The 26,264-nt window shown below is 39.1% G+C and overlaps 1 protein-coding gene across 2 annotated transcripts in view; it reads left to right on the top strand.

The window, feature by feature from the left end:
• Positions 1-26,264, top strand: part of ptprk (protein tyrosine phosphatase receptor type K) — a 467,398-nt gene that overhangs the window by 168,116 nt on the left and 273,018 nt on the right. For both annotated transcript variants that reach the window (XM_052025063.1, XM_052025062.1), the window contains exon 4: positions 22,415-22,496. In XM_052025063.1, the coding sequence (XP_051881023.1) occupies positions 22,415-22,496 (82 nt within the window). The remainder of the gene's footprint in view (positions 1-22,414; positions 22,497-26,264) is intronic.

The raw sequence follows: 26,264 nt of genomic DNA, 5'->3' as shown, positions 1-26,264 counted from the left end.
AGTTAGCATTTTTGATAATGAGGGAAATTATTTATAAATGCCTGAGGCATTTGGGCTTGGAAAATAAGAATTTCTATTCTCTATATACATCATAAGTTTGGCCAAGCAAGTCATGTTGCTTATGTGGCTTCCATGTCGAGGACGGAACGCTTACTCAAGATGGCAACTCAATTGCAATTTGGCAAATCTGTCCTCTAAAAGATGTGATTCGGGAGTGTTCAGATGTTAAAATTTGTCTTCCTCTCTCTTCCAGAAGAGGCAGTCTGTAAGATTTTGAGGACTTCTTGGATTATTCCAGTCTGTAATTTGAATTTAGTATATTAACAAGGATGCAATTAACCTACTTTGTTATTTTCAATGGCACAAGAGACAGCAAATTTATTTCAGTAGAAGGCTGCATTTGGCTCACTCGTGTTTGTTCGCAATCATATTGCAACTCACTGGAGTGCTCGTTAGTTCAACTTCAGAAATTCAATAGAAGTGCTTGTGGTATTGTAGAATTGGGCTGCTTGTTTAAACAATAGAATCACAAGATCGCTTGCGTGGATATTGGGGAGTAAAGGGGATTTTTAAGTTGCAGTGGACCCCTTACAGCAGTGATCAGGCCTGAGAGAATCCCAATAATTTTCTTCCTTTTTTTTAAAAAGAAAAAACTTATTTCAAGTCATGTGAAGTTGAGTTTATTGTCATATACGCAAGTACGGTGAGGTTCAGGTACAATGAAAAACTTGCAGCAGCAACACGGACACATAGGTACAGATGGCACACCGAATATAAATTATACAAGATTGTGCACAACAAGATATTAGTGCACAAAAAAGACATAATCAGAGACAAGACCACGGTAGTGCAAGAGGTGGCCTTTAGTGTTTCATTGCTGAGGTAGGATAAGCGTCGTTCGAGAACCTGATGGTTGTAGGTGAATAGCTGTTCCTGAACCTGATGGTGTAGGACTTGAGGCTTCTGTACCTCCTGCCTGACGGTAGCAGCAAAAAGAGGGCATTACATGGATGGTGGGGATTCTTGATGATTGATGCTGCCTCCTAACTGGAACACCTCCTGTAGATGCTGTCAGTGGTGAGGAGGACTGTGTCTGCGATGGACTGGGCTCTGTCCACTTACCCTCTACAGCCTCGTGTGTTCCTGTGCATTAGAATTGCTGTACCAGGCCATAATGCAACCAATCAGGATATTATCAGCAGTGCATCTACAGAAGTTTGTTGAGTATTTGGTGACATGCTAAGTCTCCTTAAACTCCGAAGAAAGTAGAGACATCGGTGGGCCTTCGTGATTGCAACTCTGTGCTGACCCAAGAACAAGTCATCCGAGATGCCTAGGAATTTGAAGGTGCTTGCTCTCTCTACCTCTGACCCACCAATGAGAACTGGCTTTCTGAAGTCAATGATTAGCTCATTGGTTTTGTTGATGTTGAGTGTGAGGTTGTTATTTGAAGTTTCCACATAGAATTACCGTGGAAAGGAGCAATTCATTGCCATTGTGCATTCCCAGTGAAGAATCTTATATTTATATGGCTCAGAATAAATCTGCTTTAACATTTAATGGATCACGTTAGTTACCTTCCTACAGTTCCAGGTCATTGATTTATTAAGATATTTGCCTAAATTTCTAAAGTAATTACTCTAAGCCTAAACTCTTAATTGTTGAGCATTATTTCGTCAATAATATGATTCTCTTACATTTGTCTTGCCCCAGAGAAAAGAGTGATCGCTACATAGACTAAAATCCATGGTTGAATTCACTCGCTGGTGTGTGTAAGCTCCCATCCTCCCCAAATTATAAATTGCTAATCTTAAACAAGCAAGCTGATAACAGCAGGCACATCGAAAATTTCCAATGAAAGGAGAATGAACACAAACTGGATAAAAATGTCTCATACCAGATCTGCATTAGCAAACATCACCCATCACAACAGTGTCATACTAACAATCACTGGTCAGGTCACCAAAAGATAGCAGGTAATATTTTATTCCAGTGACCTATGCAGAAGAGGTTAATTATGTCCATCCAATAACTGTTAGATGAGAGGAGAGAGATTTGTGAGTTGCTCAGCCTTGAAAGGAGATGGCGACTGATAGCAGAAAATCAGAGGGTGTGGATGAAAGAAGAATATATAGGATTTTTTCAAGACTGAGCTCTTAAGTGCATCATAGCTGATTCATTAAATTTTGTCATGCATTTACTGTTTGTTTTGTAGGCAAATAAAGCCAGTTTGTGTGCAGCATTTTCCTACATGCAACAAATAAGAGAAATGAATATTTAATGTATTTTGGAGACAATAATAATGACACAATAGAAATGCTCCTTTGTTTTCAAATATTAATATTATGAGTTTGTTTAGATTTTCAAACAGAAGCAGGTGTAATCAGTTTTTTCTCTAATCTGAAGGAATGCAACATCAAAAATGCAGCATTACAGTACTGAAATGACAATGACATGGGATTAATTCTAGAATCAAGTTATTCAGTAGAGTCGATTCTTCAACAACATCAATAATTGTGTTCTTTGGGGGAGTGAATGTAGTGTGGCCATCCTTCCAGCAGCTGAAATTCATGGGTGAAATCACCCCTCAGCACTATTCAACATTGTGACCTCAAAGAATAAAAATGAAAGTGTGCATGCTGTGTTGTCACACAGAAGCATTAACGACAAATTTAATGTCTTCAATAATTGTTATGCCAGTGTGGTCTGGGATGTTGAAAATAACTTTCCTCCCAGCCAAAGTAAATATGGTAGGCTATTTGTGAATAAGTCATCATTTGTCAGGCCATTTAGTTAGTTACATAAATGCTCTTTAAAGTCTTGCTAACTCGATATTGAAATTCTTTTTTACTTATTTAAATATTACCAGTTGCACAGATTAAGCAATTTTTTGTGTTTACATGAATCCTTTAAGTAACTCTCTTTGTAATTGTTATTACGACCTGCAAAATATTCTGTGTGACAAATGGAATTGTAATAGTGAAGACTCATTTTGGAGTAACGTTTTAAGCATTGAAATGTTGTAAATGGGGGAGAATAAGATGCATTATATTGACATTGGTGCATAGATTTTATTTGTTCACTGTGCTGTGCCTGTACTATTAAGTTAGATACTGTATTCATGTACCTTCAGAATTAGTATTGCTTAAATGGGAGAGCCAGAAACATTAATCCATTAGCACAGGGAAGTGCTCCAGATATGATCACATTTTCAGTCATTTTACAGAAGTGTGGAAAGATTGCCAGAAATAAATTGAAGATCGTCCCAGGTTGCCCATTGAATTTATGATGCACAAATCAAATTGCTTTGTTTGAATAGTATCAACATCAAACCTGTAAAATTGCATGGTCTTGCAGCTTTTCAAGGAACGCTATAGTGCTGCTTTACAGAAATTTCATGATAGCATAATGTATATTTTCTTGAAAGTTTCATGCTGGTAGCCACTCTTGCATACTGTTGCATTTTGTGATTTGGAACATTTTATAGGAACCAGGAGTGTTAAGCTTGAACTGCATGAGAGTGGCCTTGGGATCTGGGAGCATTGGGAAACACTAAACAGATAAGGTTGAAGGGGATAGCGTTATTTTCAGAGGATGAAGAATCATCTTGGGGAATTAGATCAATAAATAATTTTCTGGGGCTGTGGAACTGAACTTTCAAAAATACTGGGACAGATCTAAAGGTTTAAGATCACTGGCCAAGGGATTCTGCATTTGGGAATATTTTTATTGGTGGGATCTGTCCTTGAACATGCGGACTGCTTCAATTCATGTTAATAGAAGGAATAGCCAAGACCTTGGATATGGTTCCCTCAATGTGTTTCAGGTTCACGAAAGGCAATTATTTCAGTTTTAATCATACTTAATGAGTTGGCTAGCTGAATGAAAGTGGAATTGCTGGTAGGTACCTGCTTTCAGCTAGTTTGAGGATGCTTAAGCAATTTTCATGTTTGGGTATCTTCCCAGTAAATTTGTATCTCTAATGCAACTTTAACAGAGACAACACAATGTGCTTCACTGTTATATTCATAGAGTTATACAGCAGCGAAACAGGTCCTTTGGCCCAACTCATGCAAACAAGATGCCTGTCTACACTAATCCCTTTTGCCTATGTGTGGCCCATATCCCTCCTAAAACTTTCCAATCCATCTTCCTGACAAGAAATAATATTTGAAGTTAAATTACAAGGAGATATTGAGGCACATGGCCAAAAGCTCAGTCAAAGTTGGATTGAGGGAGCAATTAAAAGGAGAAAAAAAAGAGACCAGTGGTGAAGTTTAAGAAGAAGACCATGGCATGAGTATTTAAATTCTGGGCCAGAACTCTAGCAACACATAGCTCTAGATGGTATAAACTGGAGGAGGTTACTAAACTTGAGGGGGAAAATGCCCTTGGTAGGATTTGAAAACAAGGGCATTAATTACCTTGGGAGCTTAAGTCAGTGAAAGTTTGGAGGACTTCAAGCTTAAAAAGCATAGAATGATGGAGACTGGACAGAAGTGCATTGAAATCATCAAACTTACAGGTAGCAAAGGCAAAGATCAGTGATTCAGCAGATAAGCTGAGGCAAGAGGTAGAGTGGGGCAACGTTATGAAGTTGGGTCACAGCTTTGTTAATGGCATTTGGTATGAAGTCCAAAGTTCATGTTGGGGCCATATGTAACTCCAACACTATTTGCATTCTGCTTCAGTGTCAGACAGCAACCACAGAAATTGCTGAGACTAGAGAGCAGAGTTTTTTTTGGTGAGAATGAAGTCTTCCCTAGACTTTGTGGAGGAAATTTTTGCTCCGTCAGTTCTGGATGTTGGGCAGTTAACCTGGCATTTTAGATGCAGTGGTCGAGGGTGATGGATAGCTAACTTTGGGTTGGGGGATAAGGTGGGAGGGAAGCTAGCTGATTCACCTCCAGGTTGCGTGGAGAACTAAATTGGAAATAATTACTCCTCCTCCAGGGCCCCCAAAGATTTACCTCAAAACCTTTTCTGTTTTTTGTAGCAGTTTCTGTTTTGTATCTGGTCATTAAATGAGCTGTCACTACTGGCATTGGATCACAATTTGCATATGTGAGCAGATGGCTCAGATGGACATTTAGATCCTCGCTTAAACATTGTGGGCGGCAATCATTTAATGTGCCATCCCACGACTTTTAATTGCTGATTTGACTTTTGTTTTTGCAAGAGGGATTACCAGAAATTGAAATTTTCCACCATGGTGTTTATTGAAAGAAATCCACTTTAGTAAAGGGCAATTCATAAAATGCTCAAATGCAATATATACATATTTTCAAAAATTCACTTTCAAGACCAATAAGTGTGTGGCTAAAGAAGGATCCATTTGCGTGTAATCTTTGTTTTCTTTTCTAACCAGCAACCAAGAAACTGCAGTTGCACTTGCTAAGCTTCCTTGTATGGCTGAGCAGTTCATAATGGAAAACAGTGGCTACAAAATTCAGGCCTATGGCGCAAGCTTTTGGACACCTGTGTGATGTTCCAATTCCAAATGGAATTAGATCCCTATCCATTTCAATGGGACAAGTTTCAGCAAAAGCCTTTTCTTCATTTTTTTTTATCACCCATTTGGCATTGAGAGGTAGCGATGAGCCGCTTCGTGAAACCCCTGCTCTTTAAAAGTTCTATCGCTACACAAAATACAATGGAATGGGCTATCGGTACACTGAAAGAGCACTTGTCATCTTAGTGATTCTGTATCAGCATCGTGGTACTCAACAAAATGCATTTCAAGTGACTGCTGTATGGTGCAAAAACAACTTCTGTTGGCATTACCATAGCTACACCTTATACATTAAGTAAAATACAGGTCCTTCTCAAGTTAGGAATGCCCTGTACTTAGAAACGAGTGTTTGGGAGACGGCGGGACAGATGGGGATGGATTTGTCGACCACTGTGGGGCTGCAGGCATCTTCTGCCAGGTGGAAGCAGGGCATTTCCGTGTGCCTTCTCTCCCCTCCCAAGCTGCAACAATCGGGTTGGGTCGATCCAAACAGAGCTGAGAGGGCTGAGCAGACTCGCTCACTGAATTGGTGAGGCCAACTGGCGGCTGCTCTCCCCATGCCTACTCCCTCTCCAGTCACGGTGGTTTCTCTGATCCTCTCCCATGCACTGTTTTTCTTCGTTTCTGACTTAGGGATTGTTCAGGTTACAAACAGTTATCAGGAACAAAACCCTGTTGTAACCTGGGGACTGCCTGTAGGAAGAGGAACAGTAGAGGGATCCTGATGGCCCCTTTCTGACTCAGCCAGTGGTAAGCAATGTAACCATTTGTGATTCCAATAAAAGCCTTAAATATTACCTTCCCTCTGTTCCTGAAAATCCTTAAATCCGCTGCAATGAGGGTAGGAAGCAAGGATAACAAGTGTTTTCTACTCTGGCTAGGCTGCTTATGACTAGCATCTCACTACCTGCAGCTACTGCCTCTAAACTATAATATGTGCACATTTAGTATCTCAATTGGTAGTTGCAGGTGTGAAATTGAATGATCAGTACTTCTTCATCATCATTGTCGTATTATTCATCCACCACTGTCTAGCCAGGTTATAGTATCTGAAAAGCAGGCCACAAAGGGTTGCAGTGAGGGAAATGCTTTGCTGACTTTAGACATGTAAATGTAGGACTCAGGATGTTTGGCTGGGGAAACTTGACGGTCCTCTAGCTTTTTTTTTACATTGAAGGCTAATCTAATCATTTTATAATCACCATTTCAAATAATATATTGCTTTGTACTAACTGGTGGAGCCTTACTTATGAGCAGGGATATTGGTAATCAATAACATTCCTTGTATATGTTTTTGTTTATGTCTTTGTGTGCTGGTGCATTCCATATATTTATTTTTCTTGATAACCTGACAGATTTTTCATTCGGGGAGGAAGTCCTTTTGAATCTCAATAAGAAAAGGCTGTAGCTTTGTATATTCGAGTGTACTGTAACAAGCTATACATTGCCTTAATTCTCTGTTCTACACACATCAATGCAATAGATGTATTGAGATGCTAATACTAAACTAATGTAAAAGTTAGCCTGATTTATTTTCTGGCTTAAAATATTGAAATATAAAATACAGCTTATAATTTATAGTAATGTTTGGCAGGACTCCAGCCACTTTCCAGTCGATGCTGAAGAATGAAGTACAATTCATTACTTCATGACCAGTTCAGAATGTTTTGTCAATGATTTGAATTTTGCCCTCTGTCTGGAGTTTACTATTGACACTCATTTGCCAATGTGAAAAGTAAATTTTAATACCTCCTATCTATTTAATTCAAAGATGTTATTAAAGGGCATTTTCTGTTTTGTTTTTAAATGCAAATCAGGTTGCTGATTATTACAGCTAAGTTTCACTGCTGATGTTGTTAGTTTGTATGGAGGTTGCATTTATTGCTTCGGTTGCAATTACAAACATGCATTCCAAGGGAATGTCTTTGTTCACCAATCAAAATACCTGTTCTTTTCAGATCTGGATTTCTTTAACTCATGAAGCACAGAACCTTTTCTAGGTTTAAATACTGAACTTTTTACAAATTGGAGGGCCCAATCAAATATAAAGCTTAAATTTCATATTGTCATGTGAGCATTGCAACCATTCTTTACTGCATTTTTGGATTTTCTGTGTAAAATAAACTCTATATTAGTAAGCACAGGAGTTCCAATGGTTCGAGGCATGGAGTGCTAGGATCTCACACGTGGTTGCAAATAGTAACTTCTAGACAGAGCAAGGTACTGAGTTCAGTGTTTCCCTGGATGAAACTACAAGTCATTCAAACCATGTTCATTCATCCTTGTAGCCTGATACATCTGTGGCCTTAACCAAAAGAAAATCTGGTACTGACAGGCAACCAAAGCAGACAAAATTAATGAAAGTTCTAAGAGTGACGATGGTACAAGATTTGGTGTGGCCTTATAAATTGTATTTTCTGTGTAGGGATTTAATGCAATCCCTACATAACTGTAGGTTGTCAGACTTCTTGCTAGAGAAGGTCATTGACCTGAAATGTTAATCTGTGTCTCTCTTCCCAGATACTGTCTGGCTTGTTGAGTATTTTCAGCATTTTCTAATTTTATTCCCAGAGAATGGGGTGTGATTACCGGTGATGAAATAGGAAAGAAAATAAGTGAATACAATTGGATGAGGACAGAGATTACAAAGTTTAAGTTTAGTGTCCAAAGAAATCTAATTTAAATGTGTAACCATAAGGAAAAAAAACAGAATATGCAGTTTCTGTACTTTTGTGTTTAAAACAAGATTGTTCATACATCAAACATAATATGTGGATAGTGGTTGAACCCTTTTGTCTTGGAGTTTTAGACGTGCAGTGCTAATATGTGCACAAAGAAGTATCCTAGCTGAAGTTGTGACTTCCATGCAGCCTTTCATGATGGTGAATAGTAAGTAAGAAGAGATAGCAAAGTATTCCATCTCTTTTTGTTGGTGATTATGAAAGAAGCAGCACTTACAAGTGAAACTTGAATCTTAAAAAGCATCATTCAGTTTCTGTGTGATTAACGCCAGTCATTTCAAGCACTTCAAAGTGAGAGTGGAAGTTATTGTTAAGTGGCAGATATACTTAATACAGTGACTTTTTTACTTCACTGACAGGATGTGGGTGTAGTGGCAATACCAATATTTATCGCCACTACCTTAAACCATTAATCTGTGTAGTGAAAGTACACCCACATTGTTGTGCAACAGAAAATTGTATATTTTAAGACAATAACGATGAAGGATGAGTGATATAATTCAGGTATGATTAACGGGAGGTTTTTGGATAGTGGTACTTCCATGCACCTGCTGTCTTTGTTGATATCAGCAAATATCCCCACTTCTGAATTTAGTGTAAATGGAAGGTGACTGGTCATAGGCAATGCCTTCAGTAGCTCCTGTGGTGATGTAATGGGCCTGGGATCACTGACCTTCAATAACCACAACCATCTTCCTTTGAGAAACAAAGGACTGTGGGTGCTTGAATCCAGATGAAAAACGCTATGACTTGCAACTACCTATCACCAACTTGTGCCCACCCCACCTCCTCTCTTTTGTCCACCTATCGCTGCTCTGCTTTTCCCTCCTATATATTGGGCTTCCCCTTTTCCTATCTTCAGTCCTGAAGGAGGGTTCTGACCCGAAACCTTGGCCGCCTGCTTTTCTCCACGGATGCTGCCTGGCCTGCTGAGTTCCTCCAGCATCATAGTGTTTTCACCTTCCTTTGTGTGAGATATGACTCTTAACGATTGTAGTGCTTATCCATTTATGCCCATTGATTTCAGTTTTACCAGGACTCCTTGATGTCACAGATGGTTAAATATTGCCTTGACATAAAGGGGAGTCACCTCTGTAACTCAGCTTATTAGTCCACGTTTAGGCCAAATTTGTGGTTAGCTCTGGTGCTGAATATGCCTGGGTGAAATCCAGTCTGGCATCGGTGAGCAATTTATTGGTGTTGCAAGACAGCACAGTTGATGACTCCTTCTATTACTATAACAACTGAGAGTAGAGCACTTGGGTAGTATTTTAACAAGACATTGATATGAAAGATTTAGGCCATTTTCCTTTTTTGGGTGTGGGGGGGAGCGGTGTAGGGTAGCTGCCATTGTTTAACTACTGGAATAACTTGACTTAAGGTACTGGTCTGGAGTGTTGGCCTTCAGTACTACAGTTGGGATGTTATTTTGTCCTTTATCTTTTGCTATGTCTGATGTTGTCAACCATTTTACATCATGTGGAATAACTTGAATTGGCTGAAGTGTGGCTACTGTGATGGTGAGGATCTCAGGCAAAAGCCAAGGTGAATCATTCAAGATGATCAAGCGTTCATTTTGAAGTGTAGTGAATTGTTTCATTGTAAGAGAATGCAATCTTTCTTGGTCACACAAATAGCAATGAGATAAATGACTTTGTAATCTGTTTTAACGGTGGTGTTTTGAGGGTATATATTCATCAGGAAAACGACCTGCTCGTTGATTCATCCAAATTGATCATTTAAATTTGATGATGAGACTGGATAGATCTCAGTTTCACAAAATATTGGCTTTCCATCCCTGGTAACACACTTGCAATTTAGTCATTAGGTTATGTTTTTAATCCCACCAAGAAACCTGAGTGTGTGTTTTATCTAAACCAACACCATGGTTCAGAACTAGGAAAAATTGTGCACTTTTAGATTGGATGGTAACTAATGTCACGATTTGTCCTCTGAGGCAGGCATATAACTTTTTGTGGCATTAATAGGTGTTTGTGGAACCTTGTTACATGCAATGTTGCAGTTATTTTTCTGATATGATCTCAAAAGGTTTTTCAGTAGACCTTCATTGGCTGTGATGTGCACAGGGACAGCCTGAGCACATGGAAGGCCCTCACTGCAAATACTTTCTTCTGTAGTTTGGTCTATTCACATGACCCTTTTTTGAACCCTGTCTGTGACTGAAATTGCTTTTACTTTTTTTTGACTTCATTAAAAAAGGTCTTTTTTCATCAAAAGCTCATGTTCACTGTTGCAAAGCTAAATAAAGATGCATTCAAATCATTGTGCACACACATTAAATTCAGATGAGTACTCTCCAACAGTTTATGGTTTAGAGAATGGTTGTAATTATTTCTTTAAGCAAAGCTCTGATTTCACAATGTGACAGCCAAGATATCATCAACAGATGCATGGAGTCTGTTCCCACATTTGTGAGGTTAGAAGCGTCATGACTGGATGTTTCTTCCTTCTGCCCCGCGCACCTTCTGCCCCCTTCCCCTGCTGTCCAAAAACCTCCCAAAAGAGGCAAAACAAATGAGCCAGGCTCAGTTATGACTTGAAGATAACTGAGGAGCTTAAACAAAAAAAAAGCAAGATTTGTTTACTATTTCTTGGTCATTGACTTCCTGAATATTTTTATAAATTTGGAAATAATTTGATGTCTGATCAAATTCATGTTGGCAAATGGCATTCCCAATGTACTACTCTGATACGAAGCAGCATTGCTTCTATAGATTTATGTAATTATTTTGACAGTTTTTCCTCAAATAATGGATATTTAAAAGTGGATAAATATGGTTCTTAAAATATAAAAAATATAGAATCTGTAGCAGTAACAATTGATATTCCGTATATCAGGTTCCAATGTGCACACTCGATGGATGTTGGTTAGTTATGCAGTGTACTTTCTAAATCAGTTCTTGAATATTATTGGGAACTCATCGCAAATTGTTTAATGTTGACTCCAGTATTATTTTCCAATTGAGGCATGATCACTTGTCAAAAGGTGTTTTAAAATTGGATTAGTTTCCAGAAACAATTGTGGATGTTTAACTACTTAAACACATATTCGTATAAATAACTAAGTTAAAACCTTTATCATCGTAAATAAGGTTTAAGTATGTTATGGAGTAAAGACCTGGAATTGTATCGATTGTAATGATCTCTATAATGATTATTTAAAATTTATAAAATATCTAGTTTAGGGATTTCAAGGTGTAGTTTTTTTTAAAAACCTGGAAAGCTGGAAATCTGAAAGGTATGAAATACTGGAAAGATAAAACTGGAAAACGGGCTCACTGTCTCATGTCTCTCCCGATATTTCATCCTTTACCTCCACCTTTTCACTGCAGTCATCCTTACTACTTTTCTGGCACTTGTTCCCACTCGTGCATCTACATATTACTTTTAGAACTACCTCCGAAACATCATCTCCACTTCAGGGACCTGTGCAGAAATTTAAATTTGATGGTTTGTGGAGGGTTATATTAAAGACAGAATGAGCCAGAAATAGCTGGGAAATGCTAATAGTGCTCTGCTGAACTGCTAGAATATTTCGTTGCAGATACCACCAAGATTTAAATTCTCAAGAATACCAGAGTAGCTGTTAAGCTGGAGAATTTGCCTGCTCTGGACTTAACATAGGAACTGCTAGCTCATTCATTTGATTGGATCAGAATGGCTGCAAGGAACAGAAATATTAAGCAGCTTATAATTTTTAAATTTATTGTTTAGTTTAATGTTTTAACTTTGTTTAAAGTTTTAATTTTCAATTTTAATGAATCATTGTTTTTAATAGATTTTGAATTTGTCAAAGAGATTCAGTAGCATTTGAAGACCTTGATAGGTATGACAGCAAGCAAGGCTACCTGTCAGGTTTTTTTTTGCACTGTTAAGTGGGCCGGAATTATTCTGGCCCAGTCACATGACAACATTATTTTAATCAAGGTCCTGCCACCAAGCAATGCCTCCCAACAAGATTTGGGATGTATTCAGGCAGGTAGACACTGGTGTATTCAGTAAAGGGACATAGGTCAGCACTAAGTGCAGCAAACTCATTGGTACAAGCAAGTTCCAGCTCACTATATACATAATTTGGTGGCCTAAAGTTGTAAAATGACTTTTGGAGGTTGCTGAGATCCCTGATCATCTTCCACTTCCACATCCTTCTCCTCACCCTTTATCAATTATTCCATTCTCTCCTTCCTTATGCCAGTCTCACATTTGTTCAAAATTCCTGTTGTGAAGTAAAATACTGATATTAATTTTCCTATACAGAATGAACGTGTGTTATGTTAATGATGCTATAACTAATAGTTTGCAAACAGAAGTATTTAGAATAATCATTTGATTTGAGCTCCAGTTCATTTGTGTACCTATTGCTAACAGACCAGCTGTAAGGTATCAATAAGGAAGATGCCATCTCCTTAGAAGGGAAAATCCATCATATCTTCCAGCAACTGTTATTCAAGGAGAATTGAATAAAAGAGTAACATTTCCAGCCATGCCTTCATTTGCTCATCTTATACTTAAGATCTCGTACTTGTAACCACATAGGAAGAGACTTTTCAGCACACATGCCAGATTCCAAAGAATAATTCCCTGAGTCCTTTTCTCCATCTATTTATTTCTCTGAACCCCTGCAACTTATTCCCTCTCACTTGTGCCCATCAACTACCCTTTGATAACCACACCAAGGCGTATTTTATAGTATCTCATTAATCCACCAGCGCATCTTCTGGATGTTGGAGCTAAATGGAGCACTAGGAGGGAACCCCTGTTATTACGGGGAGAATGAGCAAACTGGGCATTGACAACACCTGAGGTCAGGATCAAATGTAGATCCCTGGAGCTGTGAAGCAGCCGAACTAATTGCTATGCCACCCTGTTGTCCATTAACCTGATGTTTTTGGGATGTTGAAAGGAACCAAGCACCTGATGGAAACCTTAATCTTACCCCTCCCATCCCCTGAAATCTCTTCCTATATTATTCTGCATGTGCATCTTCCCTCCTTTTTAGGACTCTTATAAGCTCATTAGTTTGACTGAGCCTTTCTTCCAATGACTTAGTATTCTCTCAATTTATAATGTTATGGATGTGCTTTTACATTAAAGGTGCTTTTGTAAGTATTAGTTATTAACCCAAGTCTCTAGTGTGCAATTTTACTGGCACCAAATACTGAAGAGGGTGCAGAGGAGATTCACCAGGATGTTGCCTGTGATGGAGCTTTTCAGATATGAGGAGAGACTGGAGAAGCTAGGTCTGTTTTCCCTGGAGAAGAGAAGGGTAAGAGGGACGTGATTGAGGAAAACAAAATTGAGGGTTTCAGATAGGGTAGACGTTTCAAACTTTTCCCCATATCAGAGGTAGATAAAGCTGGAGGTTGTAGATTTAGGGTAAGGGGTAAAAGATTAAGAGGATTTGAGGGGTGGTTTTTCAGTAGGAGAGTAGTTAGGACCTGGAATACACCACCTGAGAGTGTGGTGGAAGCAGAATTGTTAACACCTTGCTTGAGGAAATGCAGGCAAAGACTAGGAGGAATTAAGTTGACGAGAAGTGTCTAGATGGGCACTTGAATCGCCTAGACATAGAAAGCTATGGGCCAAGTGCTGGAAGTTGGGGTTAATATGGATGGGTGCCCATTGGTCAGCATGGATATAGTGGACTGAATGGCCTGTTTCCATGCTGTATGACTCTGTGGCTCTGAGTATTGGAAAGTGTGCCACAGTGTAATTTTTTTTTTAAAATGACGTGTATGAGTGTTTGGCAACTGTACTGATGAACTTTGGATAATGACTGATTATTGGGCGCAGGATCAGTTGATTGCAGGAAATGCAAATGTTTCAAATGTGTCAAAGAGCTGGATTTTCCCAACAGGCCAGCTGACTGCACTCTTTGCTTGCATTTCCTCTCTGTTCACAATTTGCCTCCTGCAAATCTGTGAGGGTGATCTTGCTTGCTGAGGTGGTCTGGAGCTGAGCAGCAAGAACCTGCAAGGCCCTGCAGCTGGTCATGACTTGAAGTGCAGACCAGAATGATCACCAGTGGCACAAAATTCTTCTGGAAACATTGACAACCTTTGTCAAAGCTGTTAAGATCTTCCAGTGACTCATAGAATTGTAGAATCTTACAGCAAGGGATCAGGCCCGTTGGCCCACTCAGTCAGCACAAAGTATTGCAGACTCAATTGACACTTATCTTATTCTTCCCACGTTCCCATCGGCTGTCCCCAGATTCTTCCATTCACCTACACACTAGGAGCAATTTACAGTGGCCATTTAACCTACCAATCTGCACATCTTTGGGATCAGGGGGAAAAAAAAACAGACCACCTAGAGGAAACCAACACAGTTACAGGAATACTTACAAACTCCACACAGACACCACCAGAAGTCAGGATTGAACCCGTGTTGCTGGAGCTTTGAGGCAGCAGCATTATGACCTGTGCCATCCAGGGTTCTGGATAAACATTTAATTGTTTGTTTGCAAAAAAATATTATTTAAAATATATTAAATCAGTTAAACTATTTCAAAACATATGTATATAATTAACAACATTAAGCCAAATAAATAATTCAAGGAAAAGATAATTTATCTTTTTGTTGTACATCCTTCTATACCTCTACGATTGCCATTCAGATGAATGGGCTTGTGGATCCTGAGTCAGATCCAACCTGGTACAGAATCCAAGAGCAGATTCCTCAGTGCATATTCCGAGTAATCTCAGAAAGCTTCTATTCCATTGTTGGAGTCCAAGTGGAGTTTACTGGTCGAGTGCAGCCAGGAAATTATCAGTGGAGCTTGGCTGGCAAGGTTGGGACTTCTGCACTTGTGTGGATAAGTGCTGGCAGTTCTATGTGGGACTGCAGTCATTTATGAGAAAATCTGGGATTTTTTTTGCCTGTACAGCTACCAAGTATATAGTTAAATGCACAAGGATATTTCATTGCATACAAGTAAAAATTCCAAGTCAGTGCTAGCAGCAGAGCCTTGCTGGAGGCTATAGTACATCGTTAAATGGAGCATGACAGCCTGTGTGCTCAGGGCAAAGCACACCACATTTTATGGCGAAAAAAATTAAGGCTCTATGGGATATATATATACATCCAGAAAAGCTTTGTTAGAGACTCAATCTGTGCAGATTTGAGGCTCAAAGATCTGTTTATTTTTTTCAGCTGGCCATACTACCAGAGCTAAGAGCATCAATATGAAATTAAAGCATCAGTAATCTGGCCAGCAGCAATAAATTCCTTAAAGGAATATTGTTGCAGGACATTAAGATTTATAACTTGGGTTATTTGGCTGTTTGCAGTTTTAGTTTGCATTAGTTAGTTTGTCATTATTCCCTTGATGGGGATTTTTTCTTGGTAACTTCCTTCGTTTATACTTGACTGCTGTTGAAATTTGAATGCCTAGGAAATTTCAGATTCTGATGATGAAGCACAATTGAGATGATTTTCTGGAAGAAGAACAACAGACGCAACCAAATGAACAGTAAGGCAGTTTCACCACACTCATTACTATCCCAGAATTGATGTATGTAGACCACTCACCATTAAAATGAAAATAAGAGATGTAGACTTAACTTTGTCATGCCTGCTTCACATAGTTAACTGAGAGAATTGTGTAATCTGCTGCAGGATAACCTGACAACAGTAATAGCTCTTCCTTTAGAAGTTGAAGCAAAGAAACTGCACAGCTTTTGTACTGTTGGATTTCTTCAGTTGTGGGGAGTACAGTGAACAAATATATCAAGCAGCTGCAGTTTGCACGATGAAGAAAAATATCAGCATGAGGGAAGACAAAAGCTTTTAATCAAGCAGCAGTATTTCTCTCAAATGTAGATTGGCAAAGTTGGCATCCTTCAGTATCAGAGCTCCTCTTAATGTATCTCATGGCTTTCAGAAATAGGAATTAATGATTTGCCAATGGTCGGGTTGCATGAGAGTATAGAAATATCAATTTGTGTATATTTACCTTCCAAGAACAGGCACAATACTTTCAACAGCTAGCTGTCCAAATTGCCCACATTAGATGCAAGGGGGGAGAAAAATAATTCCTGGTTGGATCCCTAGAGATCTGTGCACCTATGTACAACACCTTAGCTGGCGCTTCATCTTGAAAGAAAGATATGCCATCTTCCTTTGACTATTGGGGTGCTTTATTCTCATGATTTTGTCAGGTGTTGTTGGAAAGTTAATTAACTAAAGAAGGGGAATCGTTGCCTGGTTTTCTGTAAATGATATTTCCTGCGGTGTGGATTGATCCAACATGGGGTAAAAATATGGCATATAATTACCACCACCATTGTTTACAACCAGATACAAAAGGCCTGAGTAAATTCTTTAATTTGGTCGATAGACTACCTTCAGTAACTTGAACCTGCATTTTATTGGAGGGGAATCTTTAGCCTCGGTATAATTCAGTTCTTTGGTGCATCTTCTGCAGCAAACTTTATGCTCTTTAGGTGAAAAGGCACATTATGGCCCAAATGTCTAAGCTGTGCCATTGTGAACAATCAACTTTCATTCCTCAGGCCTGATCACTTTCTTGTCATCTTTAATAGAAAGTTGTGTGAATTTTGGAACTGAGGATCCAGATTTTATGATGTCTTCAACAGCATCGTGTCCACAATATACAAAGGGGAAGGGGGGAGGGTGTGAATCACTGGTCAGATGGTTCTTGAAATTTGGGCATTCATGTACTGCTCCCAAGCCAGCACTTCAATTTGCAAGAAATGTGTTCTATAAATGATATTCCCCACGTTCAGTCAAACTTGTTCCAGGTTAGCTGTTGGGTAGTGATGACCAGCTCTTGAGCAACATGCTTGTTTCATTGCCTGCTGCACTGTAGGCTGTGGTGGTTGTACTGTTTTACTGTGTGTGGTATAGTTAGCATGTTATGCCACCTACAGGTTCCCTTGTTATTTCCTCAAAGTATCAGTGACTAATTCAGAACCTCACATAAGTTAGAACCAGGTAAAAAAATAGAACTTCTAGCCAATCGAATTTATGACTGCAGCTCTGTGGAAGGCAACTGTTTTGAGTAACTTTGTGTCAACGGTCTCGTTTATCATGTACTTTCAACATTTACTTTTTAGAAAATTAACATTTACCTTTTTTTAAAAGCTAACTAAATCCTTCTGTCCCTGTAGATCTCACTGGTGTGTTATTCTTATATTACTTTGCTTGATCATGTGAATGAGGAAAGGACAGATTTACTTGTAGCCTCTAAGCTCTATCTGTGTTACATTAGTTGCAATTATTGATTACTTTTCTGTGCCAATTTTCTTCAAATCTTCACAGTTATTCAGTTGAAGGAGCTGCAAATTGCCATAGGGTTTGCATGGGGAAAAATGTGCAAAAAAAATGCCCCAACATTTTCACTAATTAGAACAGATAGAACTGGTGTTGCTAGTCATGATGAACCCAGATGAAAATGTCAATAATGTGTTGATCTTAATTCAGTTGCTATAAAATGAGTATTGAAAATCCATATTTAAAAGTTGTTAGATTTAATAATGGTGTAATTTGTTTTTTTTTCTTCAATTCAAATTTCTTTCATCCTGATTCTATTTTAATGGTCTCCTTGTTGAACGCTCAGTAATTCCAGAGTCAGAACTTTATCTAAGATTGGCATAATCCATTATTTTATTCACTCATTTTTGGTGGATCAGTCCAATTTGGCAACGGTGACTGAACTTGACTCACTTGAGTATTATCCAGGGTTTTACAAATGTGGTTATTGGCCAAGTGGGACATTTTTTTTTGTTAAGCAATAGTGTGTGGTTGATTTTAGTTCACTGATTTTAAGATTAAAGCCATGTAAGTAGCTTTCAGTTGAGCAATTGTAGGTTGTGCTCTGTCACAGCAATAAAAACTCCTGCTAAGGCAGATTTGCTTACTTTTTGTCAGGTATAGACTCAGATCAGAAGAATGGTGAAGAATGAATCATTTATGTTACTGCATCATAAAACTGAATAAAATTTAACATTTGTATCAAAGTTAGGTGTGGGCAGAGGTAGGTGTGGGCGAGTGATGTGTCATGATATATAGGCAGGGGAGAAATTCAATGGCTGAGAGCTCCAGTACGTCAAACAAAAATCAGACAGTGAGAGAACAGGTATATATACCCTCCTAATTATTTGCATGTAGTGGAAATCTGACTGTTAATCTTTGACAGAAGCTCTTTAGTTGCCTATCCCATTAAGAACACTGTTGTACTTGGTTGACATTGCAGTGAAAAGCTAACGTTCCAGTTTTTAAAATGCCATGTAGGTTCATTGATCCAGAACTTATTAATATATAATTCTTCGTATTTCATTTCATTCTTGGTACTGTAAAAGAGTGACTTGGGTTGTGCAGTTTTTGTTTTCAAAGTCTGCTTTATGCTTGTGATGGGAATGATAACTGTTGACATAGTGATCAGTGTTCGGTCATTGGATTTGAGTTTGGATGTATGGAGTCACTGTTTCATCCATTTTTATGGATCAGCTGTCCTTCTCAGTTTATGTGAACTGCAATCAGATTTTAGCTTCTGAAGAATTGCATTATATTACAAGCATATTATGCTCTGATTGGAAAACCAATCTATGTAGAAAGAGGTCCAGACATCTTATGGAAGATTGGCAAACTCTAGTATTTCATAGTCACAGAACTTGGAAATAGACCTTTTGGCCGACTTTGTGCTGAACATAAAGTGCCCCTTTATGCTAATCACATTTTCCAGCACATTGCCCACAGCCTTCTGTGCCGTAATGTAGCAAATGCTTATTTAAATTCCACTTAAATGTTGTGAGAGTTTATGTCTGCACTGCCCTTTTGGGCATTCCAGATTTCAACTACCCTTTGGGGTGAAAAAATTCTTCCTCAATTCCTTTATAAATGCTCTCTCCATTTCACCCATGTCCTCTAATCATGGACATCTCTGCTTACAGTAAAAATTTCATACTCTCTACCCGTTCTATGCCCCTTATAATTTTGTAAACTTCTATCAGGTACCCTTTTCAGCCTTTTTCTATCCAAGGAAAACTGAGCAAGCCTATCCAGGCTCCACTCATAGCTGGAATGCTGCATCCCAGGCAACATCCTGGTGAATCTCCCCTATATCCCATCCAGTGCCATCATGAACTTCTGCATGAAGCTGAGGTGAAGTACAGCAGTGGAGCGTTTACAATGGAAGCCATTAGAACTCTTAGAATCATTGAGTCTTATAGCACGAAAATGGGCCCTTTGACTCACCATGTCCATTCTGACCTTTTTACCCATCTATACCAATCCCTTTTGCCTGATTTAGGTTGCCGTCTATTTAAGTATCTGTCTAGATGCTGCTTAAATGTGGTAATTACATCTAATACCATCATCTCCTTGAGCAGCACACCACTCTGTGTAAAACAAAAAGCTTACCCCCTCAGATTCCCTTTAAAGCTACTTCTTCTCATCTTAAGCCTATGCCTTGACCATGGGAAAAAGATTTTGACTCTCTACCCAATCTGTGCCTCTCATAATCTTGTATACCTCTATTAGATCACCCCTCAGTCTCCTCCGTTTCAGGGGAAACATGCCTGGCCTATCCATTCTCCCCCCCCCCCCCCCAACTAAAGTACTCCAACCCAGGCAACATCCCAGTGAATCTCCTCTGCACTCTATCTCCAGCACAATCACATCCTTCCTCTGGTGCGGTGAGTCCAGAATTACACACTATACTCCCAAGTGCAGCATACCCAGTGTTTTGTCAAGTTGCAGCATAATTTTCAAATTCCTGTAATAAAAACTCAGCAGGTCAGGCCACATCTGTGGAAAGAGAATCAGAGATAATGTTTCAGATCAAAGACCCTTCATCAACACAGGGGAGGAGACAAAAGAAGCTTGTTAAGCTGCAGAGAGGGTAGACGGGTGTGGGAGTGGTTGCCTCTCTTAGGATAAAACTAGGGTGACCATGGGTAGAAACAAGGTTATCTGGTCAATGAGTGAATGGGTGCAGAGAGCGAGAACATAGAAAAAAGAATGCAGAGTAGGAAGTCATGCTTGGCAGGTCAGACTGAGCATGTCCTCCACTCCCAAAGAAAAAAAACTAAGGAGGGAAAAAAAGTTGAGCTAATATCACAGATGAATGACTAATACAGACAGAGAACTCAAGTTGTAGAATTCAATATTGAGTCTGGAAGGCTGTAACATGCCCAGGTGGAAGAGGAGGCACTGATCTTCCTGCTTGTGTTGGGTCTCATTGTGACAGTAGAGGAGGCCACAAACTGATAAGTCAAAGTTAAATGGAGAATTGAAGTGGTAGGCAATGGGAAGCTCATGGTTGCACCTCTGGACTAAATGCAGATGCTTCACAAAGCAGAGCATCTGTGTTTTGGTGTCTCAGACATTTTTTTTTGAAATCCGAGATGACAATTGAAAACTTACTTTTAAAATGTAATGTTATTGGTGCTATTTTCTCCAGTTTCTGTGGATATGCATTTTGGAGAGTGTTCATCTTGTTGAAAATTAGTGACACCTCTGTAGGGAATTCTAAAAATCAATATTTGAATTTATCAAGGTCACTGATACTTCAAATAACAGTGCTGTCTGTTTGTGTGTGTGTGAGAGAGAGAGAATACTCAAAATGATAAGCCTTTTTAGAATTGAGACTTAAATAAGTACTTTTTTAAAAGATTGTGCATTGTTAACCATAAATGGTGAACCATACATTGCAGCCAATAATCCCCTCCATCCTTTGCTTTTTCCTCCTCATTATAATCCACAAAATCTTCGAGCAGTCTTTGAGTAAATAGTAATTTCTTTAAACCCTTAAGAAATGTACATTTGATAGCTTTTTTTTAATACTTTCTTCTGGTTTAATGGAAAAGAATTGATACCTATATGAGATTTGAAAGGCATTGAATCAATCATTGTTGGTTGACAGCTTCTGTGATTTTCAGTTTTGTCACAGTTTCTAACCAAACTTGTGTCATTATTAACCTGCAAAGGGTTTAGCCAGTTCCGAATTCAGGTTTGTGGTTTAGGTTGATTGCATTGAGGATGTTGACGTGTTGCTGGTAACATTTACGTGCAGTTGCAACAGTATCATAATTAAATCAGCTTCACTGAAAAATAATTTTCACTTGCTTACTGAGAAATAATATTGGTAATTACACAGTTGGAGCCAATATTCTTTTTATTCCTGAGCTATAGACAACAGTTAGGATTTCCCCAAAGAATTCTTCCAGGGTTAAATTATTTATGCTAAGAATAAAGAAATGTACTGAGAGTCCTGTGCTGCAGCATAACTCTCTTTCCCAAGGGTCAAGCTAAATGAGCAATTATTTTTGTTAGCCAGATCATTTGTTTAAAAGTAAAAGTTGTAAGACAGTTTCTTTAGTAAACCACTGCTTTTCAAATTTACTTACTCTGTTTCTCATAGTTATAAGCTCACGTCTCCAATTGTGGATGTACTGAGGATAAAATTCAAAAGTTCCAGAGGTGCACGCCAAAATTTAAGTGGAATGAAGAATTGGTTGGAGTATGTAACAGACTGCTGACCACCTACTGTTTGTCCTATACTTCTAATGAAGTTCAGTCCAGCTCTCAGACCAGCAGCTGCCTATTGGCCACTTGGCTGCTGATGCAGAGAAACAGACAATGTTAAAATTACATTGAAACATCCCTAATGTGGCATTAGGATTCAAAACTTGCTATTATCTTCTGTTTCGTATTCATTGATAACACAACAGACATCCTACCTTGTCTTGGAGCAAGCCTTGTCATTAAGTTTCATCGACCAGCCACAGGCAAGAAATTGGGAATTCATTTTCAAGGCACTACACAATTTATGTCAACTTTGGGTGCAGGACTATGGCATTTGGATTGATCTCTGAGGAATTTCTTGGAGATCAATCTTCATCACTGTGTCTAACTCCTGTCATTTCCTACCCAGCCACTCTGTGAGAGTACCTTCACCAGAAGGACGGTACTAGCCCAAGTGTTGGCCTATGACCACCATCTCAATGGCAACAGAGATGGGCATTTTCCAACTATGCCTTGGAGAGTGGCAGAGATTGGTGGGGGGGGGGGGGGGGGGGGGGCACGCGGGGATGTAAGTTTTTTTTCTGAAACAAATATTTGGATGTGAATGGAATGGAAAATTGTTTCAAAGGCTTCTTGTTTGTCTTTGCAGGTAATCTTTGAAGCAGATGTCTCTCGTGAACAAAAAGGATACATTGCCATTGATGATATCCAGGTGTTGAGCTACCCGTGTGGTAAGCATACATTCTTAAAATGCTGCTTGTTCAGACTACAGGGAAGTATGAGGGTAGAATTTTGATTGGAAGCCAGCTTTTATCAACCCAAGAAAGAATTAATTTGGACCTTGAAATTTCCCTTTAAAATCAAATCTGTACCATTTTGTCATAAAATAACTTTTAACATTGATGTAAAATTTTTGCTACTAGTCTCTGCAATGATCTGTTTTGCCACTATTGATGCATTCTAATTCTTTTCCTATGTATTTCTTGTAGAGTTATATGGCACAGAAACTGGCTTTTTGGCCCACCGTAACTAAGCTGACCATAAGATACCCATCTCTACTAAATCCCTATTTACCAGCATTTGGTCCGTAGCCCACTCAAGTCTGTGCAGCATCTCTTCTTGAATTCTCCATAAAGTGGTGGAGTGATGCAAGGCTAGTCATGGTTTCATCTCTCCATGTCTCTGTAATCATTTCCTAGCCTTATAAACTAAGGTTTCTGGACTGTTCCATCTCTAACCTAATTGCTTCATCATTGATGGGCGTGTCTTCAGTTGCTATAAGATCTGGAATTTCCAACTAAAATTTCACCACCACTTCTCCAAAGTATCTGTCCTTCTTTATCGTGTAATTAAAGAAAAACAATGGGGGTCACACTGCATACACCAGCAATCCCTGGTGTAAGCAAAGGGCCCAGATGCAAAATGCAATTCAGCTCCTCATCTCAGTACATGAGTGCTCCTCCGCTGGATTCAGTGCTATGCTGGCACCTGACCTCTACTCATCTGAGTTCTACCTGGCTGTTCAAGGGCAGGCAAGTAGGAACAAGCTGACATGTGCACTGTGCTTAATTGGTGGTATTCTATTGCACTGTTGGTTGAAGATTAATATGATCTGACCCAATGTTTAGGAGTCAGACATCTGAAGTATTTCTCAAGTGAAAAGGATAGACTGGAGCCATTAAAAATGTAAAAGAAAAGCTCTTCCCCCCTCTTCATAGTTCATAAAGCAGCAGAACAGTTTCTAAATATTTCCCTTGCCTTTGACAGTGGGTAGTTTAAAGTCCAAAATATTAATGTAATGTGGCAGTAAGCTATCAAACCACTGGAGGCTTTTTTACAAATGGGACTTCTATATTTTCTCTGCAACAAAAATCATTTTTGCCTTAATTCAAAATAATATAGATAGAAATATAATCATAGCAGTTATATTTACATGTTGATGAAAGCAAATTATTTTGCAGTTTGAACCATATTTCAATTCAATAAAGAATAAAAATAAGTATTTCTTAAGATGTCTGCTTATGATAGATTACTTTTTAAAATAAAAGATAACTGGATCACATTTTGAACAATGTTGATCAGCAGTTCCTAGTTACCTTAGTGAAAGCTGTCGTGTATTCATTTTGTCTGCAGCACCAACTTGTCAAATTTCATCAACATTCAATAATTTGAGAAATTGATTCCTCTAATTAGAGCTCTATGCTTTTCCAAACAGAACTGAATGTCTTGCCTTTGTAAATATCCTTTGCAAATCCAACCACTACCCAACCCACGAACCCACCCACACCTGATTCGGTTTAATTTATGGTAAAGGTTAAGGTGTACCCTTTTTTTGAGGACTTCGCTGCATGATTTTCTTCTGTTTTGAAAACACAACTTTGACAGAATTAAAATTCTATGTATGTACTTAGCCATTTCCTTAAACTTCTGATTTGCTGAATAATCTCCAGTTTGAATATACCCCTCATCTCCAATCAGAACTGCTGCGTGTTGGAATTCCCAAATACTTCATATAGTCCAAATGACCACCTCTGCAGGATGTGCCACTAGTTTGATGAGGTGGGGCACAGGACTTTGGAGCTTGAGTAGCAGCTGCGGGCACTGCTCCATTTGAGAATAGCACATTTTCAGCAGTGGTCATCCTGCAGGTAAAGGAAACTCGTTCATGCAGAGAATGGGTAACTGCAGAGGAAGGGAAGCAGGCAGGTAGTCAGGGAAACCTCAGAGTGCATCTCACTCCAGAACAATTTTTCCATGTTAGAAAATAATGGGAGAAAAGACAGGCATCTCTGCAGTTGTAGACATGAATCCAGGATGATTTGTTGCCTCCCTGGTGCCCGGGACAATGAAGTCATGGAACGATTACAGGGCAGTCAAAAGAGGGATGGTAAGGAGTCAGGGGACATGGTTCACATTGGTACCAAGAGGGATGAGTTCCTGCTCCTTGAAATTGGGGAGCCAGGTAGCAGATTAAGACACTGCACTTCCAGTGCCACATGTTAGCAATAATAGGAATAGAAAGGTAGAACATATGGGTGAGAAGATGGTACTGGAGGAAGACTTTAGATTTTTGGGTTACTGGAACTGTTTCTTGGGAAGGTGGGACTGGAGGGTTGCACCTGAGCCTTGCATGGGAGGTGTGCAAGTGTTTTTGGGGAGCATTTAAACTAATTTGCAAGGTAATGGGGGTGAAGAACATCCAAATCAGATGGTAAAGAGCATATATTAAGTTGATAAGAATTTTTCATTTCATGAGTGGCACTGCCTGAGGGGCTGTACTCTCACAACATTTAAGGAAGATTTAGATGAGCACTTGAATCACTAAGGAGAGACGAGAGACTGCAGATGCTGTAACCTGGAGCACAAGAACAAAACTGCTGGAGGATCTCAGTGGGTCAGGCAGCATCTGTAGACAGAAAAAGATAGTCAACGTTTCAGGTTGAGACTCAAAACGTCAACTATCCCTTTGCTTCCACAGATGCTGCCTGACCCAAGGAGTTTCTCCAGCAGTTTGTTTTTGGACTTGAATTGCCAAGGCTTAGAAGGTTACAAGCCAAGTACTAGAAAATGGGATTAGTATAGATAAGTATTTGATGGTTGACATAGAGTGATCGTCGGCCAAAAGACTTGGTTCCATGATCCATGACTCTAAAAGAAATGAGCTTTTCAAAATAAGGGAGATGACCAGGGACTGTTCAGGGTATGTCTGATACAAATTCAAAACCTCTTCGATACAAATCTGAGTAGAGCAGTTTTTCTCCCAGCTGGTTTGGCTGTGGTGAATTAGCTGGGAAAATCTGAATAAAGCAGATTGTATTCAGCTAGATTTGACCCACTACCTAGGTGAGACATTTGTTCTCCCTGCCCAACTGGACCAGGTGCAAAAGTTGACTGCCTTCATCCAACAAAATGCAGCAAGGCCTTGGGAACAAGTTGTCCCTGGGTGGCAAAGATCTGAGGATCAGCTCTGGAACACCCTGCCAGTCCTGGACACATGACAAAGCTTGGGATGGAATCTTACCACCTGTCAGGACCATGAACACATGTTTGGTGTCCCTGATATTCAGAGACTATTTAAAATCATTAAGATCACTTTAAATAACATTGAAGTATTTTTAATTAAAGGTTATTCAACCACTAAGAAATAATGAACTACACTATAGTAAAAGATATTTAAAAAGGAAACTATTTCTTTATCTAATCGGCCGTTGGGAACTCCCATTCGGTGAATGGTGTTGCTGCTGCTCTGCCAGTTCTGGCTGGCATAGGACATGAGAGTATTATTTTTTGAGTTTAAAAATAAAGCGCTTCAGTCATTGGTTGCAGCATTAAAACAATTTGGAATCGCTTGTTTCCGGAAGTGCTCTTGTGGCTTGCTGGTGAAACTGTGAGGTGATGGTGAAAGTTGGTCAGCTGGATTGGGAGTTGATGATGAAGTAAGTAAATACATCAGACCTCATATGAATAGCTGTCTCCAGTTTGTTGATCTCAAATCTACT

The sequence above is a fragment of the Pristis pectinata genome, chromosome 10, assembly GCF_009764475.1.
Source record: "Pristis pectinata isolate sPriPec2 chromosome 10, sPriPec2.1.pri, whole genome shotgun sequence".
Taxonomy (NCBI): Eukaryota; Metazoa; Chordata; class Chondrichthyes; order Rhinopristiformes; family Pristidae; genus Pristis; species Pristis pectinata.
This window is presented reverse-complemented; position numbering and strand designations above follow the sequence as displayed.